This window comes from Neolamprologus brichardi, chromosome 23, assembly GCF_056152115.1.
Source record: "Neolamprologus brichardi isolate AB-2024 chromosome 23, ASM5615211v1, whole genome shotgun sequence".
NCBI classification, from domain to species: Eukaryota; Metazoa; Chordata; class Actinopteri; order Cichliformes; family Cichlidae; genus Neolamprologus; species Neolamprologus brichardi.
Window position 1 is genome coordinate 10,760,130 of NC_142125.1, and position 18,419 is coordinate 10,778,548.

Consider the following 18,419-nt stretch of genomic DNA (forward strand, 5'->3'; position numbering starts at 1 on the left):
AAGCTCAGTACCTATTATGCATAAATAATTTGTTAAAAAATAAATAAATACATAAAAGAAAAAATAAACTAAAAAAAACCCTTTTTAAATGTTTTCAGAAAAGTCAGAAACAGGTTCCAGATGTAGTTGAATATGATGTATGTTATCTCTGTGATGAGACACTATTTTCGCTTAAGTGATATTTTCTGTTAGTATATATTTTGGTGTGGTATTTGTCTGCATGAATCAGGTAGTCTTTGTATAAGAGAAAAAATGATTTCAAATATAATAGAATTTTATATTGTTCATCAATTGGTGAATTATTATTATTCAATAATATTTTATAGTGACTTATTCTGACAGGGACTGTGGTCACTGCTACTCTCTAGCGATGGGTCGTTCGCAAATGAAATGGCTCTTAGAGCCGGCCCTTTGAAGTGAACGATGCGAGCCGGCTCCTTATTGGGAGCCATGGGGGTTTTTTTTCTCTTTCTCTTGCCCTCTTGTTACACTTGCAACAGCAGTAGCACACGAAAAAAGCAGGAGGGAGAGAGAGAGAACGAGAGCCCGGAGCAACAACAAGAGACAACATCGTCACATTAGAAAGGTTTGCAGTATCTTGTGTTGTTTCCTTTTAAATTTGTTTAAAAGGAAAAATCTGAAAATTTAAATAGTTAAAAGTTGAATTGTAAATAGTTGTTTTTTGTATTTTATAATTTTTTTTTTACATTTTATGTGGAGTGAATAAATAAAAGAATATTTATATAATACAAATATATAAATAAAAACACATATTTTTACATTAGTAGTTCATTTTGTGCATAATTTTATATTGTTGTTGATAATAAATAAATGAAAGCAACAAAACAACCTGAAGAGCCGCTTTGACCGCTACTCTGGTCAGCTAGCAGTAACAGCATCACTGTAGTTTTGTGAAAACAGGAAGTTGAAGGGATAATGGTGATAGCCTTGATATTAGCTTATCTAACATTCACTTGACAAAAAGTCATTTCTCATAGTATCTGAGTTTCTTGTTTGTTTTGTTAACTCATATGTTTGCAATGACACTGAAATAAAGGAAATGAGACTGCGGCTTGTCAGAAGCATTTTTATTTCCATTTTGTGGTCACGATGACAAAGCAAGCAGAGAAAACCACTTCAAAATGTTTAAGTTTCAGTATGCAAAAGCCAAACTTTTACACCAAACTGTTTCTGCCAGTCACAGTTTTGTTGATCCATTGAAGGTATTTGGTGATGTCGGTGTAGACGTTGGGCTCATCTGGGTAATTGCAGATATCATTGCGGTTATAAGAAACAATGCCAACAGCTAACCCTTGACACACCAGAGGTCCCCCAGAATCTCCCTGTGAGGAGCAAAGATTTCAATTTTTCTATTTAAAAAAAATGATTCTTTTGTTGATGGAACACAAGTTTAACTTTCAGTGAAAACAGAACACATACCTGACAGAATCCTTTGTCTGTGCCATATCCACCTGCACAGACAACGTTGGCAGGAAGACTACCCCACTGGTCCTCACAGACTTGTTTGTCAATGACAGACACGTCCACCACCATCAGCTCGTCAGCAGGTTTATTATTATCAGTTTTAGTTTTTCCCCATCCAGCCACCTGACACACTTGGTTTTCTTTTAGGTTTATTTCAGCATGTGGAATTTGAATTATTTCTACTCCGTGGCACAGTTTAACTTTCTCAGACAGCTGGAGACACAACATGAAGTAAAAAATATATCTATGTTCATACGATAGTTCTTTAGATATAATCTGAATAATAAAACCACATAGAATAATCCTTTAATTGTCCCACAAGGGGAAATTACACGACATGTAAACTGTTGCGAACATGAACATGTACTTACTCCAATCAGCATGATGTCATTACCCCCTCCAACCCATCGATAATTTTCATGGATGATTTTTTTTTTAATCTCTATTTTTTGATGATTGCCATTCTTGAGATTGTGGTTGCCGAGAACAACGTGTGTGGGGTTGCTGAAGGAGTGATCAATGAAAGGAAATCAACACATTTTCTAAATGCATTTCAGTGACATGAGTCAGAGATTACAGGAAAATATGTCTGATTACTCACGAGTCATCACAGTGTGCAGCTGAAACTACAAAGTCTTCAGTGATGAGAAATCCTCCACAAACATGGTGACCGTTGTAGTCCTGCACAGAGGTCATGTACTGCATCGAGTTCTCTGGGACTTTTTTACCATGTATGATGTGACTTCCATGTGCTGAAAAAAGTAAAAGAACAAACGAAAGAAAATGTAGTTAATGCCATATTAAATGATCAGAGAATAATAACAAAGCTTTCTTACCGAGCTTTCCGAGGCATGTCAGAAGATGAAGGAGCAGGCTTTTCTGCAGACCGAGCATGATGCCAGCGAAATAGTTACCAAGTGTCTAGGTGAACCTTTTATACAGCAGTTTGTCTCACTGACAAGTATGATTACAATCAATCTTAATGTCCTTTCTGTTACGCCCCAGTCTAGGGCTACAGGAACGTAGCATAAGAGTTAAAAAAGGAAGTAACACCTTCTAACCACATTATTTATGCGACGTAAGTTTTCATGTTTGGCAATTTACATGATCTTTTTTGTACAAAAGGCCCCATAGTTACGGTTTTATTCTGTTCAGTTGTGAGTTCACCTGTAGTTTGTTAGAGTGGCCAGTAGAGGTCACCCCACCGTTTTGTATGAGAGAGACTATGGGCAGGGAGAAACGTGGGCAAGGCACCTGAGCTTTTCTGCTCCAGATTACCAGCAGACAAGTGGTCATTCCGTGAGAAGTGTGCGTTAATGAGCAACGTAAGTTTGTGATGTGTGAGGATGTGATAATAAGATCAGAGCGATCCCACCGTCCCTCCTGTTTTTGTGTAATATCCAAAACTATGGTTAGCGGGCAGTGTTGGGAAGGTTACTTTTAAAATGTATTCCATTACAGAATACAGAATACATGCCCCAAAATGTATTCTGTAACGTATTCCGTTACGTTACTCAATGAGAGTAACGTATTCTGAATACTTTGGATTACTTAATATATTATCATGCTGTTTACAACTACATGAATGTACTATTGCTGTGATTTATTACTGTTACTGAAGGTCCGCGGCTCCGAACCGTAGTAAAGGGACCTCTGGCTAATACGGTGGGTTCTGTGTCGGGCAGTAGCCGAAAACTAGCTTTACTTTGTTGTCTGGGTCAACTTTGCTAGCGAGAGACAGAGAGAGGCGTTGAAAGGCTGCTCCAACAGAACTTATTGTTTTTGGAGGAAAACACGAACACGGTGTACAGTCGAGTCTTAATAGCTTACTTACAGGTGGGCTCGTCAGGCACTCTTCTTGGCTGCAGTGGTTATTATTATATTTACATGCTTCCAGCTCCCGTTTTTGCTCGATGACAGCTCGTACTTTTCCTTTTTCTCCCTCCCTCGCTCACAGACACATAACGTGTATGGCAGTCCATTCTCCCAGCAGCACGGACTACACTGCCTATGATGCTACATTCTTTAGAGCTATACCGGTAGCATTCTGCCTATTAGCTTAGCACAACACAACAAAAAGGCCTGTCTCACCCAGGAAACACGCAGAGAGAGAGCGTCACCCTGTAACCATGGCAACCGTAACGCTGCCACCTGGAACAACAGAACGTAGCTGTCAAACAAAACCCAAACAGGCCTGACCCGCCACAATATGAAACAGGGAAGTACCGCCGTGTAATCCATTTATTTCAACAAAGTAACTGTATTCTAAATACCACCTTTTTAAACGGTAACTGTAACGGAATACAGTTACTCATATTTTGTATTTTAAATACGTAACGGCGGTACATGTATTCCGTTACTCCCCAACACTGTTAGCGGGTGATATTTAACAAGCCCTGTGTTATGAGCTCTGTTGTTATTTGCTAATGGTCTGACATTAAGAAGTGTTGGGAGTGATGGTAGCATCAGCAGATTTTGATCACTCTCTGTTGTTGGTCTGTTGTTATTTATAATGATGTTGTTAATTATTATGATTTGGGAAAGTTATATTCAAGTTCAAGGGATCAAAATATATGTGGTTCCTTATTATAAGGAAGGAAGGAAGGAAGAGCTCTCAATATGGGATTCATAATGTTTACTTGGGGTCCTATCTCCACCATTTAGGACCCAAATGATGTCAGTAGTACCCGGGTTGGTCAGACTGAGTGAGTGATGACTGTGATGAATTGACTTCACCTGCTGTGATGGTACCTAAGTGGATAATAGAGTATGAGATGTTTGGGGAAAGAAGTTTTGCTCCAAGTCTATGTGGATGTATACCATCGTATCTGAATGACTGTGTGTGTTCTCAGCAGAGGTTGACATTGTCAGTGAAGGAGACGGTGCAGTGGGAGTGGTTTGTGGCTCAGCTGCAGGGGAGGGGTGGAGCAGTGGGTTTCGGGGTGTGGTGTAGGCGGAAACTGACTCCCACAGCTGTTCTCAATCACCTGGTCATGCCTTTGAGACATATCTATTCTGCAGGCAGGCGTGTAATTTAATTACATTTTATATGATGGATTATGCAGAAAAAGTAGAATTGGGCTGAAAGATCTATCGCTTTATTACCTATTCAGGTTGTAGATCATGTTTTTAAAAAGTAACTAAGTAACTAAGTAACTAATTACTTTTGCAAATAAGTAATCAGTAAAGTAACAGGATTACTTACTTTTTTCAAGTAACTTGACCAACAATACTTGTGACCATTACCCAGTTTAACTGCCATTGCACTTTAATTTGTTTTTCTTTTAATTAAAAAACAACTACTTTGACATTTGTATCCCATTGTTCTCCTGCTGTCAAAAAAATAACTATTTAATTTTTACTCTGAGTACATTTTAAATTAGCTACTTTTTACTTTTACTTGAGTAAATTTTTAGACAGGTAATTTTACTTGTACTTGAGTAAAATTTCATCAAAGTAATATTACTTTTACTTGAGTAGAATATTTTAGTACTCTTTCAACCTCTGTTCATATCCAGCAATAAGAGCTGTGTTTTTTGAGTTAAAGTCCTGCCTGTGAGTCTGCATTTGGGTTGGCTCCTGCCGGCTTAACAGCCAGTTTATGACTCTTTTGGGTTGAGTAGAGCTTCTCATATCTATATAATTATATCAACGCAATTTCATTCTAATGTAGTTGGTAGAATTTGGAGGTTTGGACTCTTTTTTATAAGTATAATGTGTAATTTTATATACTTATTTGCCTTTGTGTTGAGATTAAGAGTCAATGCTCTACACTCACAGTTATGAAACTATTACTGTGGTTAGCAGAACTGCACGTACACTCAGAGCTTTTCATCTGTTGAATTATCATTCATACAGCATCTGCAGCATTAATGTGAATTTATTATTCATTATCCTTATCCTCATAAATCTGTACTCCAGCTATAGTAAGATATAGTGCACATAAATGAAACCTTTTGTGTTGCTGTTTGAGCCTCATTGCCCTGCATTTGTATGGGTCTCTGTTGAACCACTAGAGCATGCTGTTTCAGTAGATGAAGTTGTTATAATGTTTGATAAAATCTTCCAGCACAGGTGTGTGCAGTATTTAAAAAAAAAATCAAGCCACTGCAAACCAGGTCATTCTACTATTACCCTCAAATCTTATGTCTTTTTGCCAATAATCACCCCTCTCCACAAGTGGTGACTTGTGAGAGCGAGGACAAGTATTGTGTAATGCATTTAAGGTAAAAACAAACAGAATCTCCACCGAGCACATGTTGGAGCCGACAGTAAGCCGACAAAATCCTCATATTACTTAAATACCAAAAAGTAGTCATTCCCTGAACCCAGCATGTTTTTGAGCTTTACTGTAGTACGCTTCTGTTCATCATTCATAGAGCAACAAACAAGGAATATAAAAAATGAAATGTTATGAAACATATTTTCTCATTTTCTGCTAGAAGAATGTGGCTCTACAGTCATTGACCTGTATCCATGGTAACACCTGCACACTTAAAATTATATTATGAATATAATTTACCAATTTAAAAAAAAAGTTAAAATGATAAAGCTGTGCCAGAAGAGCTGTTCAAGTCTGAATTCGATTACTTCTTTTGACACTGAACTTCGCTGAATTAAAATTTTGAGAAGCAAAAAAACATACAAGGATGCAAATATGTCTTTCGTCACAGGCAAACTGAAGCGTGGTCCACTACAAAGGCAGAAATAATATAAAAAATTCAGCCTTTTGGCTGTTACAGAAAGAAATGGCAGATTGAGTGTGGGATACGTTTGTATTTTTGTTTTTGATTAAACAGATGAAAGAATCAGAAATTCTCACATTTCAATAGTGAAAAGAAAAACCTTTTTATTTTAAGTCTTTTACACAAAGAAATGTTTTTTTTTCCAGAACCTCGTCGATCCACTGACGGTATTTTGAGATGTCCGTATAGACGTTGGGTTTATCGGGGTAATTGCAGTTGTTATAGTAGTTGAAAGAAACAAAACCAACAGCAAACCCATGACACACCAGAGGACCACCAGAATCTCCCTGTGAGGAGGAAGAATGTTAATTTATCAGTTTATACTCATTGTGTTTATGTTTTTAAGATTTGTGAACATGAAACCATTTTAAACTGAAAGGACAGAAAACATACCTGACAGAATCCTTTGGTGGTTTCATATCCACCTGCACAGATAACGTTGGCAGGAAGACTACCCCACTGGTCCTCACAGACTTGTTTGTCAATGACAGACACGTCCACCACCATCAGCTCATCAACATATTCACCATCAGTCTTATTTTTTCCCCATCCAGCCACCTGACACACTTGGTTTTCTTTTAGGTTTATTTCAGCATGTGGAATTTGAATTATTTGTACTCCGTGGCACAGTTTAACTTTCTCAGACAGCTGGAGACACAACATGAAGTAAAAAATATATCTGTGTTCATACGATAGTTCTTTAGATATAATCTGAATAATAAAACCACATAGAATAATCCTTTAATTGTCCCACAAGGGGAAATTACACAACATGTAAACTGTTGTGAACATGAACATGTACTTACTCCAATCAGCATGATGTCATTACCCAGTCCAACACTTTTATAATTTTTATGGATGATTTTTTTTTCAATCTTTATTTTTTGATGATTGCCATTCTTGAGATTGTGGTTGCCGAGAACAACGTGTGTGGGGTTGCTGAAAGAGTAATCAATGAGAGGACATCAATACATTTTCTAAATGTGTTTTAATGACATGAGTCAGATTTTACAGCAGAAGATGTTTGATTACTCACGACTCATCACAGTGTGCAGCCGAGACTACAAATTCCTCAGTGATGAGAAATCCTCCACAAACATGGCGACCCTTGCTGTCCTGCACAGAGGCCATGTACTGCATCGAGTTCTTCGGGGCTTTTACTCCATGTATGATGGCAATAACATGTGCTGGAAAAAGTCAAATAAAGCAAACCAAAATGAAGTTAACGTTCCATTAAATGGTCAGAGGACAATAAGAAAGACTTGCAGTTCTTACTGAGTCGTCCGAGACATGCCAGAACATGGAGGAGCAGGATTTTTTGAAGACTGAGCATGATGCCAGCAAAAAAGGTGAAGTTGTGTTGGCACGAGTGTGAAATGGAGGTTTTACACAGCAGTTGCTCTGTCAAATCTGATGATCACATTTTGACTTCTAACCGCATCCTGGTTTTTTTGGGGACTTGTGTCATCTTTACATTATCTTGTTTATCATTATAACACTACACTGTCTTCCTGAAACACACGGGCTGTTTAATGGTCGCGAGTTTCTGTCTTACACCACAACTTTAGTACACCACCAGCACATGCACAGAAACCTGCCTAAACCTTCAAAAAGCTGGGTTGTTGAAACATTTTGCACCACTGTTAAAGCTCAAAACAACAATATCTCACTGAGTTACTGATTTCATATTTGAACCAAGACTAATAACATTATGGTACTTGGCTCATAATCTGTCCACCAGCAATGTAAAAACAGGAAGGAGATGCCTTTTCATTTAGCGCCTCCTTGGGGCCATTTCTTCCACTGTGTGAACTGTTTATGGAGCGAGGGTTGCAGGATTTGTCCTGTAGGAGGGAACTACGACACTTCTGTAGGAGGCATTATTATGGAGCATGGTCTCTTGAAGGAAGAATTGAAATTGAAGACGTGATGCTGAAGTCAGTTGGATGAAGCAGCAAACATCCGTGCAGGTGAAGGGAGCAGAGGCAATGAGGAAGTGTTGATTAGGTATTGTGTTAAGGAGAGAAATGCTGATGGTGCTGGATTTTGCCAAAAGGATGGAAATGACTGTGTGGTGAACCTCATGAAGAAGGAAAGATGTGTAATGTATAAGAGTGGAGCAAAGTGTAAACATGTGGAGTGCATATTTGTAGAAGAAACAAAAGATAGTAGACTACTAAGACAGGCTCCTTGTGGCAGGGCAGAGTTATCAGATGACTGGAAAAGTCTAGCTGAAGTGCTAAGGGAAACATGCCATACCATCTGTAAACATATAGCTCAATAAGTGTTGAATTAATTCTGTTAAAACATTGTAGGGGTGTGAAGCGGGGTCATCTTAACAAGCCATTTAAATTTGGCTCACATCCACCTTTGACTGTCTTCAAGGTCAACTTCAAGATTTATTGGTGGAAAACAGAAAAAGAAGCCTTTTAAGATTAAAAGTGCTTAAAAGTAAAAGTGTGGTGTGTATTGTCAACATATAGAAAGGACTGCATAAAGACTTAAGGATTTTTCTGGAAACCACACAGGGGAGGACAGAGGAAGAACGTGACAAAGGAGGCTGAGACAATGGCCGTGTTCCAAAATCGCCTCCTATCTCCTATTAATGGCTGTGCCCCTGTTTTATCTGTCTGACCTGCTACACCCTTATGTCCTGCCTCATTCTCTCAGGTCAGCAGACCAGATGCTTTTGCTCGTTCCAAACACTCAACGTAAGCACAGAGGTAGGAATAAAGTGCTGCAGATTGCAGGCCTTCTGACCAAAATAATCCAGTGTAAACTCGGGTTTCAGTCCAGTGGTAATCTCTGAAAATAGGCAGTTCCGATAAGTGAGAGGAGGCTGAAGGAAAATCAGTATGTTTTGATATAATGTTACCATGCCACATGGGTGTGGCAACATTCAGGCATTAATCTAACACAGTAACACTTTTATTAATTACAGATTCAGCAGAGAGAAGCCGCTCGCTGTGTGCGCGGAGAAAAAGAAGCTGAGCTCGGTTTATTTCTGCTCTGTTTCATGGAAACTGTGTTAGTGAGGAGCAAAGAGTGGGCTCACCGACACACTCGGCATGAAGACTGAGTGAAGAGTTTCAATACAGAGAGTTCTCACTCGTTCTGATAACATCTCGCCTCCTAAAAATAAACTCTTCTAGTAGCAGCTATCACAGCCACCGCAGGCTGAATACAGGATTTGTTTTTCCATGTTAAATTTTGTGCAACTTGCAAGAAACTTTGTGTCATAGACTTTTCAATTCACATTTGCCTGACTCATTTAAATACTCTCCACCTGAAAAATCAAAATCACTGTAAATCAGACACAGCCGTCACAGATATTTAACAATCAATCAAATATCTTTGCTTTTATGATCCTAGCCTCACTGTGTCACTGACACTCAATATTCATATTAAACCACTAGGTGGTGATCTCTGATATATTTTGTGGGCACTGTGTGGCTTCAACCCAGTTCACAGTAATACTGGTAAAACTACAAAATTAATGATGATTATTGAAAAGCACATATGATTAACATGTGAGCAAATTGGCAAATTATATTTTTTATTTTCTAAACTACTGATGATTGTTATAACACATTAATGACAGACACGTACACCACTCTTATTTCAGTCATTCCCCCACCTGCCCATGCACATCCTTTTGTTGCAGGTGTATTTAAGCACACGGAAGCTGAATTTTTTGTGCAGCCTATTTGAACTGGACAACCCTCAGAATCTGCCCAGTGGAGAATGGCAGCCTGAAATTAACCTACATCTCTAAGGTGAGTGAAGCTACAACGAAGCAAAAGCCCAAGACAGAGTTCTGCTTTGTCATCAATGCACTTTCGTGATGGTACTTCCTGCAAGCCAATGATGTGACCGACATGAGAGACTGGATGGCTGCTCTCAACAAGGCCAGCAAGATAACAGTGCCTAAGTCTTGCCCTGCACGTGTGAGGCCTGATGTGACCACAGTGATAAGTGATGCTCACGCCTGCATGGGTTCTATCCCCATGCAGGGAAGTTAGCGGGTGATTCTAAATTCACACATGAGTGTGAAAGGTTGTCTTTCTTTATGTGATAGTCTTGCAATAGACTGGTGATCTCTGGTGACTTTATTTCCTCATCAGTATGTACTCTTTTAATCTTCCTTTTGTCGCAATGACCCTTTATTAAACAGTTTAATTGAAATGACTGAATCAACAAATGTTTCACTCTTGTTGAAATCGAGCTGATAATAAAAAAGTGTCTAATGATATTTTTATTTTTTTATTTTTTTATTTCTGGTCACACTTACAGTGCAATCAGAAATTACATTTCAATAATGCAAAAGTAAAACTTATCTAGCTTGTCAGTAGACTGACGGTATTTTGAGATGTCATATAGACGTTGGGCTTATCGGGGTGTTTGCAGTTGTTTTTGTAGTTGACAGAAACACCACCAACAGTGTTTAACAGAAATGAGGAGCATCATTTGCACAATACACTCCCCACTCACTTTAAAATACTGTGCATGTGTTGGAATATACATATGCTGCACACAGAACACTACAGATGTACATTTATATGTGTTTCATTTATATTTAAGCGTAGATGACTCTGCAAACTTTGAGAAGACTGTGGTTGGTGATAATCATCTGTCGTTATCTGAAGATGACAATAAAACAGAGTAGAGTGTATTTACACTGAGTGGGTAATTGTTCCACTAGCTGAAGGGGAAAAACAGTGATTTGTAAATGATTAAACAGCATTAATGAGGATATGATTAATTAACTGCTCATTTTCAAGTGTGTAGATTGTGTATATAATTATTCATTGCAACGTGATGTTTTAAGTATTGCAACGCCAGTTACTTTACATTAAAAAAAATAGTTGCATTTAAGTAGTGTGTAAGTAATTTTAGGTTGTACCTAAATTTTGAGTATTTGAAAGGAAATACACAAATACTGTAAGTATTGCTAGTACTGTATAGGTCATTTTAATTCATATGTAATTTATTACTTGTAGAAATCTTATATCATAAGTACAGTGTATTTTCAGGACATGGGTCATATGATCAAGTGGATCAACCTCACTGAACTTCCAGGTATTTTTCAGGAAAGGACACATTCTACAAATTTTTGATGGTATTTATTTTTTAATGTAAGTTGGTAAATGAGAACAGTCTTTATCACATTTATATGGTTAAATTAAAAGGACGACTGAACAACAGAACATCCATGATGCATATCGATATGATGAAGATCAAATAAAGATGCAAAAAAGAAAGAATAACCCATAATACGAACCCTGCCCTAAGAAGTACGGCATATTTATGATGTAAGATGGGGAAATATTGATTGGTTTTACCACATTTTTTTTAATGTTTACTGTGTTTTATTGTTATTTTTATTATTTATAATGTTCAAAATAAAACAATCATTTAAAAAAAGGAAATCACATATTTAATACTTTTCATTTTTGGTTACACTGACAGAGAATCAGAAATGCTGACATTTCATTAATATACAAGCCAAACTTTCAGTGAAAGTTTTACTCATCCTATTTTCAGGATTTCACAATCCCGTCAATCCACTGAAGGTATTTTGAGATGTCTGAAAACATACCTGACAGAATCCTTTGTCTGTCTCATATCCATCTGCACAGATAACATTGGCAGGAAGACCAGGCCACTGGGGCTCACAGACCTTTCGTTGAATGACGACACGTCCACTACCCTCAGCTCATCAACATGTTTACCATCAGTTTCAGTTTTTCCCCATCCAGCCACCTGACACACTTGGTTTTCTTTTGGGTTTATTTCAGCCTGTAGAAGCTTAATTTTTTCTACGCCATGTTCCAGTTTAACTTACTCAGCTGGAGACTCAAAGTAAAAATAGAAATGTCTGTTTCAGTCCAAATCAATTTTATTTATACAGCGCCCAATCACAACAACAGTTCTCTCAACGTGCTTTAAATTGTGAGGTAAAGACCCTAAAATAATACAAAAAATACAATTAGAATAATAAGACCACAAATATGTATCATGTTAAACTGTGAATATGTCCTTACTTTAATCAGCACGATGACATCACCCTGTCCAACACCTTTATAATTTTCATGGATGGTTTTGTTTTCAATCCTTATTTTTTGATGATTGCCATTCTTGAGATTGTGGTTCCCGAGAACAACGTATGTGGGGCTCCTGAAAGAGTAATCAATGGGAGGTAATCAATACATTTTCTAAATGTGTTTTAATGACATGAGTCAGAGAAGCAGAAGCAGAAGATGTTTGATTACTCACGAGTCATCACAGTGTGCAGCCGACACTACAAAGTCCTCAGTGATGAGAAATCCACCACAAACATGGCAACCCTTGTTGTTCTGCACAGAGGCCATATACTCCATGGAGTTCTCTGGGGCTTCTGTACCATCTATGATTTCACAAAAATGAAAACAATGTTCTCGCAAAAGTTTTGTGAGATCTCGCAAAACAAACTCGCAAAAGTCCGTCTTAATTTTTTTTTCTCCCATGTCCCCTGCGGGGCTCTGTAATATTACAACTAAGTAGCTGCCACCATTGTTGGAATTCAACTTTTGCGAGATTAATCCCGAGTTTGTTTTGCGAGATCTCGCAAAACAAACTGGGGATCTCGCAAAACTTTTGCGAGATCTCACAAAAGTTGAATTCCAACAATGGCGGCAGCTACTTAGTTGTAATATTACTCTTTCTGGGTCACAAAATACACTTTTAAGATATTTTGAGGCGTGAATGTAGTTGTGTAAACGTCAGATATCTGCTCGGTTTACAAGACATCACATATTTGCAAAAGTGCTCTGACGTTTTCGGAGATGTATGAAACTTTTGCGAGATCCTGAGTTAGTTTTGCGAGATCTCGCAAAAGTTCATCGTAATTTTTGTTTTCTCCCATGTCCCTTGCGGGGCTCCGTAAGATCAAGGATACTGAAAAACATTTGATCCCTGTGATAAACTGTAGCTGAATCTCACAGTTATAGGAGTGATGCATTCACACTGGATACAGACTAAAAACTGTGTTTAGTTGGAAACACACATCGAAACATTCGTGCTGGGAGACATGTTAATGATTGAAAACATTCCAGAAATTCACAGCTGCTCGATCACTTGAAGGTGAAGCAGGAAGGATGTGGAGGTGAGATGATGGAAGCACAGCTGTTTTTATTTCTGCAGCTGCATTCATAGCGCCTGGTGATGGTTTAAAAGCTTTTAGTCACAGCAGGGAGAGCACAGCTCATGCTAACAATGTGACAGTGAGCCTGGATGCTTGAGCATTGCTGAGGAACCGGACTGAAGTCGTCGTCTGTCTGAGCCCGCTCTTTGGCCTTCATGATGTGATGCCATCTGCTGGTGATGGACTCAGACTGGCCTCTAAACAAACATCAACTTCTGGCTTTGAAATAACTTTATCTCTGGCTCATGTACGGGCAGCATAGGGTGGGGCAGTCTGGGGACCCCAAAAGTATGCATGCCCAACTGCTATACATGATCCAACATAGCTTAGTAAATGCAATATTTAAGTTTAAAGTCTACATTTCGTCCTGCTTTCTGTTTTTACTATTTTCACTTCTCATTGTATTGAGTATGATCTATCCATAATCTCATGAAAATATTATTGGCCATTAAAATATAAAGCCTTGTTATTAATCTTTTATGACAAAGTCATATGTTTTGGAACCAAATGTGGCATCATCCCAAGTTGTTTGAAAAGCACGTTGGGTGTGGTAATTCCTGGAAAACCACCGCCTACAAATAAAGTAAGTAAAGTGGCTTCTTCAGTTCACGGACTGACGGACCTCATCACAGAGCAGCTTTTCTTAACCTGGAGCTCTGGTAAGTCCTTTCCTAGCTTTGGTCAGGAATGCGTATGATTGATGATTTACTGGCAACAAAGAAAAGGACGTTTAGTTTTTCTTTTATGATTTCAGTCGATGCTCTGCAAAGCTGCATTTGAATGTGATGATGTGCACACAAAACTTCTACAACTCTTAAAACTCTGATGTATTTTTTTTTAGGCCGAAATGTCATTATTATGCTCAAGTGTGAAAGAAGCAGGATGATTGCTGATGAAAAGAAAAGAACGCATTTTTACAGAAATGTGTTGCACTTTTGCCTTTTGTCTCCAGTTTAGCGCCATTAAAATGAATGGAAATGCTTTTTTATTCTGTATTCTTCTGCTGAGCGTCACCTTATCCAGCGGTGAGTAAAACTGATTTCCCATTAAACTCAATTCTCTATTAATGTTACAATCTAAGCTGAACACAAGTGTAGTGTTGTTTGTTTAGTATCAGAACACACCTAAACACATGTGCATGTGCATGCATGTTCTTGATGAGGTTGTCGCTTGTTTCCAAGGTTTCATAACTGCAAGAAACTGTCAGTCGACAGTTTAAGGGTTACTTTGTAAAGTTATCATGTCACAACAAATAAATAAATAATTATTACCAGCACAGAGGATTATGAGCATTCTCAGTATGTTGTTATGAGTTAGTTTACTAACATGGCAGCCAATCACAAACGCATATAAGTCAGCTTTACAACCCAACACCGACTGGCTATCACGGTATGAGGTGTGCAGATACAAAGAAAGGTTTCAGGTGTTTGCACCGAACATAGCCGCGATAGTAGTAATGCAAGTGCTAATAATGATGCACTTTAGTTTTATTTAATGCTTTATAGATGTGCAATAATGAATCAAAAATAAAAAATTCTTGTTTTTTGTCCAGAATTTATAAGGAAAACATTTATGGTATCATAGTCACAGCTCACTTATTTACTTTTCCTGTCCTGGGAGGAAATTCCATCCAGACATTTACTGTAGGGTCTACCTTACAATATAAAGTACCTTGAGGCAACTGTTGTTGTGATTTGGCCCAGTATAAATAAAACTGAATTGAATTAAAAGTAATGCTGAGGTGTTTTTTATAAGGTTTTTTATGCATTTCTCTGCTCCAGTCAAACATGACCAGTCAGTCAAAAACAAGAGTAAATAAAGTAAATTCATTTTTAAAAAACATGGTTGTTTTTTTAAAAAACTGCATGGTCTTAACCCTGGTCACTGTAAAGAACAGCTGATGTTGTAACGCTGTGTACAGTACTAACGCTGTCGAGACGTTTGCTCATATTGCTGTGAATTTCTGCAGCCTGTTGCAGGCTATAGAACGAACCACTGCTGATCTGATATCATTATTTTTAAATAGAAGTGGAAAAAGTATCTGTTGTGCTGTGAAATCTACATGATCTTTCACCATAAATCCCAGATAAATCGATTACACTGCATTGTTGTTCCTTTAGCCTATGAAGAAGGTTATATCAGGCTGGCTGGTGGCCAGGAATACTCCGAGGGCCGTGTGGAGATCTTTCACGATGGAGTTTGGGGGACGATTTGCGACGATGGCTGGGACATAAATGACGCTCATGTAGTGTGTCGACAGCTGCGTTTCCCTGGTGCAGCCGAGGCTCCTGGATCAGCTGCATTTGGCGCCGGTAACAAAACCACGATGCTCCTCTTATGCGCTGCATTTCAGTGGTTAATGGCTAGACTGTAATTGTGTGGCTGTTTTGGTTTTAGGGGCCGGTAACATCTGGATGGACGATTTAACCTGCGGTGGGTCGGAGATTAACCTACTCCAGTGTACGTTTCCTGGCTGGGGGGTCCATAACTGTGGTCACGGCGAAGATGCCGGAGTTAGATGTGAGAAAGGTGATGAAATCAGCATAAGGACAGAAGTCTCCAACCTCCTCTGAGAAATAAAGGTCAGAAAGACATTTGTCTTAGAAACAGGTGTATTCACTGTGTCTATGATCTCTATCAGGGGCGGAGCCTCAGAGCAGGGACCTCAACCACGAGTACACGTTGGACCACAATGCGAGCCTTTTTCAGCAGCTAGGCGAGCTGTTTGACAGCAGACAGGACTGTGACGTGGACATTGCAGTGGCGGTGGATAACAACATAGTGGAGACCATCTGTGCTCACAGGGTCATCCTTTCTCTCAATTCAAACCTCAAGGCTTTGCATCCAGACCTCAGCAGCTTGCTCATTAACGTGTCTTCTGATTGCAGCCAACATGCCGACATATTTGTCAGGTATAAAAAGTTCACACTTGCACATATTTCTATGTAAACCTGTGATCTGTCAATCAAATCTTTGAATTTCAGATACTTCTACACGAGGAAGATTACGGTCACATTAGCCTCCTCCCACTGCATCCTGAAAATGGCTTCTGACTGGGGCCTGACTGAATATCACAATGAGGCTGCGAATCTCTTCAGACTGTTTCTCCCCGAGGACCCCACCTTCCAAAGTCAGAACTCTCTTTATGAGTACGCAGTTCGCAGAAGTGACGACACGCTGCAGCAACTATGTCTTCGCTACCTGGCATGGAACTGCGAGGCACTGATCAACTCCCCGGCCTGGACAAGCCTTCCTTTTAATCTGGTCAAAGCACTCCTTTCTCGCTCAGACCTCGTGGTGCGTAACGAAACAGTCGTCCTGAGCGGACTGGAGAGATGGGCAGAAGCTCGAGGAAACGCAACCATGCGTGAGATACTTCTAAATCTCGTCCGCTTCCCGATGATACCAGCTGAGGACTTATACAGTCTTGACAGCTCAGAGTACCACGCTAGCAAGCTGGAAGGGTTTCAGTTTAATGCTCTTCCTGTAAAAATGCTCCTCAGCGACCTGACAGGAACCATCTACACACCCAGGATTTACAATGGCAGACCGTGGAGCTTCACCTTCAGCAGTCAGGAGATCGGAGCTTACCAGCACTCCGGGGTCTACATCCTTCGAGGCCAGCGAGTCAGCAGCCTGAAGTCTGATTTCCAAACCCCGGTTCATAACAGCGCCTATTTCGCTTTTCACACCATGCGCTGGAAAGTCACGGCCTACGTCAGAGAGGAAGACTGCACAAAGCAAAGTGTTACTTGTGCTTCTTTACCAGCGATCAGCTTGAAGATTGAAGAAAAGAATTTACCCAGTGAGATGGAGGGCCGCATCCGTTACAGCAACAGGCTCGTTCTCATGTGCGCAGGAAGGCACGTGTTCCACGTGAACGAATTTAATGCTGTTGACAGCGACAGCCCCATAGCTGTTCCCAGCATCTCGGAACAAGTCTACCCGTGCCACTCAAACCTGTTCTCCTACCAGGTGGTGGTACGTCCTCAGTACTCAACAGATTAGATCTGACTAGAGAACTTAAGAGAAGGAGGGTGTGCGTCAGCGCAAGAACTGCACACACATAATGCTTTCTGCTCTCCTCCTTACGTGCAGCGGCTGCAAGTGGAAACCTCACAGTGAAAATTAAGGTGGATCCTGGAGCAGGTAGAATTGGCTTAATGCAAGTTTTCTAAACATGAGCCAGCTTGTCCTGTAGTTGCTGTGGAATGCATCGCTGTGGCTTGTTTGGGCACATGGTGCTAGTGTAAACCTGGGCAGAGAGCAGTATCACCGCATTTCTATCTGATGAAAAGTGAAAAAATAATTTTAAAAAAAGGTCTGGTCTACTGTTATAATCACTCTGTCTGCAGAGGGTCATGCATTTCTTTTATTATGCAATGTATGTGTAATCAGATTACAGTGTATACACTTCTGTAATGTATTTGATTCACTGAAAATGTTTACTGTCACTGCCATAACAACAGTCCAGCAGTCTTAGCACAATCTGTCTGTCCTTATACAAATACAGTAGAATGATAGAATAGAGACAGTTCAGACAGTTATTAATAATACCTGTTAAAATCCGCTGTAAGTAACAGAGCGTTGAAACATACTGCAGGCTGCCTCCTCCTATGGTATCAGTTTGAAAATCCTTCATCACCCATGTCTCAAATTATCGCATTCACAAGACTTTCTTGAGGTCAAGGTCACTGAGATTTGAATCCATCCAAAATTTTGTGTAGATACACCTGCTGCCCACCCGCCCCACAGTGGGGTGATAATGATACCAAAGGCTGATGGATTGAAAATAAAGATTTAAGAAAAAAAAACAAACTCTTTTGCAATGAAGTTACAAGTAAATTAAAGTTATGTAAGTACAAATGTATGATTGCTAAATCATTTAGGAGACGTGTTTTATGTCATCAAATTATTTCAGCTAATTTTAACACGGTACGGAGGCCGGAAGCATTCACATCAACTCTGCTGCTGTTAGTTTCTGTTGGTTTTTAAGTGTTTTAAAG

General features: G+C 39.3%; 3 protein-coding genes and 1 pseudogene across 3 annotated transcripts; 1 reads left to right on the forward strand and 3 right to left on the reverse strand.

Annotated features, from left to right (window-relative positions):
- Positions 1–1,107: 1,107 nt before the first annotated feature.
- On the reverse strand, positions 1,108–2,394 carry LOC148096012 (granzyme B-like). The gene is made up of 5 exons (XM_087835917.1): positions 2,322–2,394; positions 2,087–2,237; positions 1,857–1,989; positions 1,441–1,698; positions 1,108–1,343 (listed from the first exon to the last, which is right to left on the reverse strand). Exons 1-5 carry the CDS (start codon positions 2,377–2,379, stop codon positions 1,176–1,178), a joined length of 768 nt encoding a protein of 255 aa, XP_087692043.1. The 5' UTR covers positions 2,380–2,394; the 3' UTR covers positions 1,108–1,175.
- Positions 2,395–6,308: 3,914 nt separating this feature from the next.
- On the reverse strand, positions 6,309–7,571 carry LOC148096013 (granzyme B(G,H)-like). Its single transcript, XM_087835902.1, has 5 exons — positions 7,506–7,571; positions 7,267–7,417; positions 7,037–7,169; positions 6,624–6,878; positions 6,309–6,517 (listed from the first exon to the last, which is right to left on the reverse strand). Exons 1-5 carry the CDS (start codon positions 7,561–7,563, stop codon positions 6,335–6,337), a joined length of 780 nt encoding a protein of 259 aa, XP_087692028.1. The 5' UTR covers positions 7,564–7,571; the 3' UTR covers positions 6,309–6,334.
- Positions 7,572–10,866: 3,295 nt separating this feature from the next.
- LOC148096014 (serine protease 1-like) lies at positions 10,867–13,570 on the reverse strand (annotated as a pseudogene).
- Positions 13,571–14,305: 735 nt separating this feature from the next.
- On the forward strand, positions 14,306–17,938 carry LOC102785390 (galectin-3-binding protein B-like). The gene is made up of 5 exons (XM_087836344.1): positions 14,306–14,438; positions 15,534–15,725; positions 15,811–15,942; positions 16,055–16,325; positions 16,398–17,938. The coding sequence occupies exons 1-5, from the start codon at positions 14,306–14,308 to the stop codon at positions 17,419–17,421; spliced, it is 1,752 nt and encodes a 583-aa protein (XP_087692470.1). The 3' UTR covers positions 17,422–17,938.
- Positions 17,939–18,419: the final 481 nt, after the last annotated feature.

What these genes read in the sequence shown, in the direction of transcription:
- LOC148096012 (XM_087835917.1), bottom strand. Translation starts at nt 2,379, where the DNA reads ATGCTCGGTCTGCAGAAAAGCCTGCTCCTTCATCTTCTGACATGCCTC. An exon ending in GACATGCCTCGGAAAGCTCG is followed by an intron (nt 2,238 to 2,321) that starts GTAAGAAAGCTT and finishes TACTTTTTTCAG; the next exon opens with CACATGGAAGTCACATCATA. An exon ending in ATGACATCATGCTGATTGGA is followed by an intron (nt 1,699 to 1,856) that starts GTAAGTACATGT and finishes TTGTGTCTCCAG; the next exon opens with CTGTCTGAGAAAGTTAAACT.
- LOC148096013 (XM_087835902.1), bottom strand. Translation starts at nt 7,563, where the DNA reads ATGCTCAGTCTTCAAAAAATCCTGCTCCTCCATGTTCTGGCATGTCTC. An exon ending in GCTGCACACTGTGATGAGTC is followed by an intron (nt 7,170 to 7,266) that starts GTGAGTAATCAA and finishes TTACTCTTTCAG; the next exon opens with CAACCCCACACACGTTGTTC. An exon ending in CCACCAAAGGATTCTGTCAG is followed by an intron (nt 6,518 to 6,623) that starts GTATGTTTTCTG and finishes TCCTCCTCACAG; the next exon opens with GGAGATTCTGGTGGTCCTCT.
- LOC102785390 (XM_087836344.1), top strand. Translation starts at nt 14,306, where the DNA reads ATGAAAAGAAAAGAACGCATTTTTACAGAAATGTGTTGCACTTTTGCC. An exon ending in ATCAGCTGCATTTGGCGCCG is followed by an intron (nt 15,726 to 15,810) that starts GTAACAAAACCA and finishes TTTTGGTTTTAG; the next exon opens with GGGCCGGTAACATCTGGATG. An exon ending in CGGAGTTAGATGTGAGAAAG is followed by an intron (nt 15,943 to 16,054) that starts GTGATGAAATCA and finishes GATCTCTATCAG; the next exon opens with GGGCGGAGCCTCAGAGCAGG.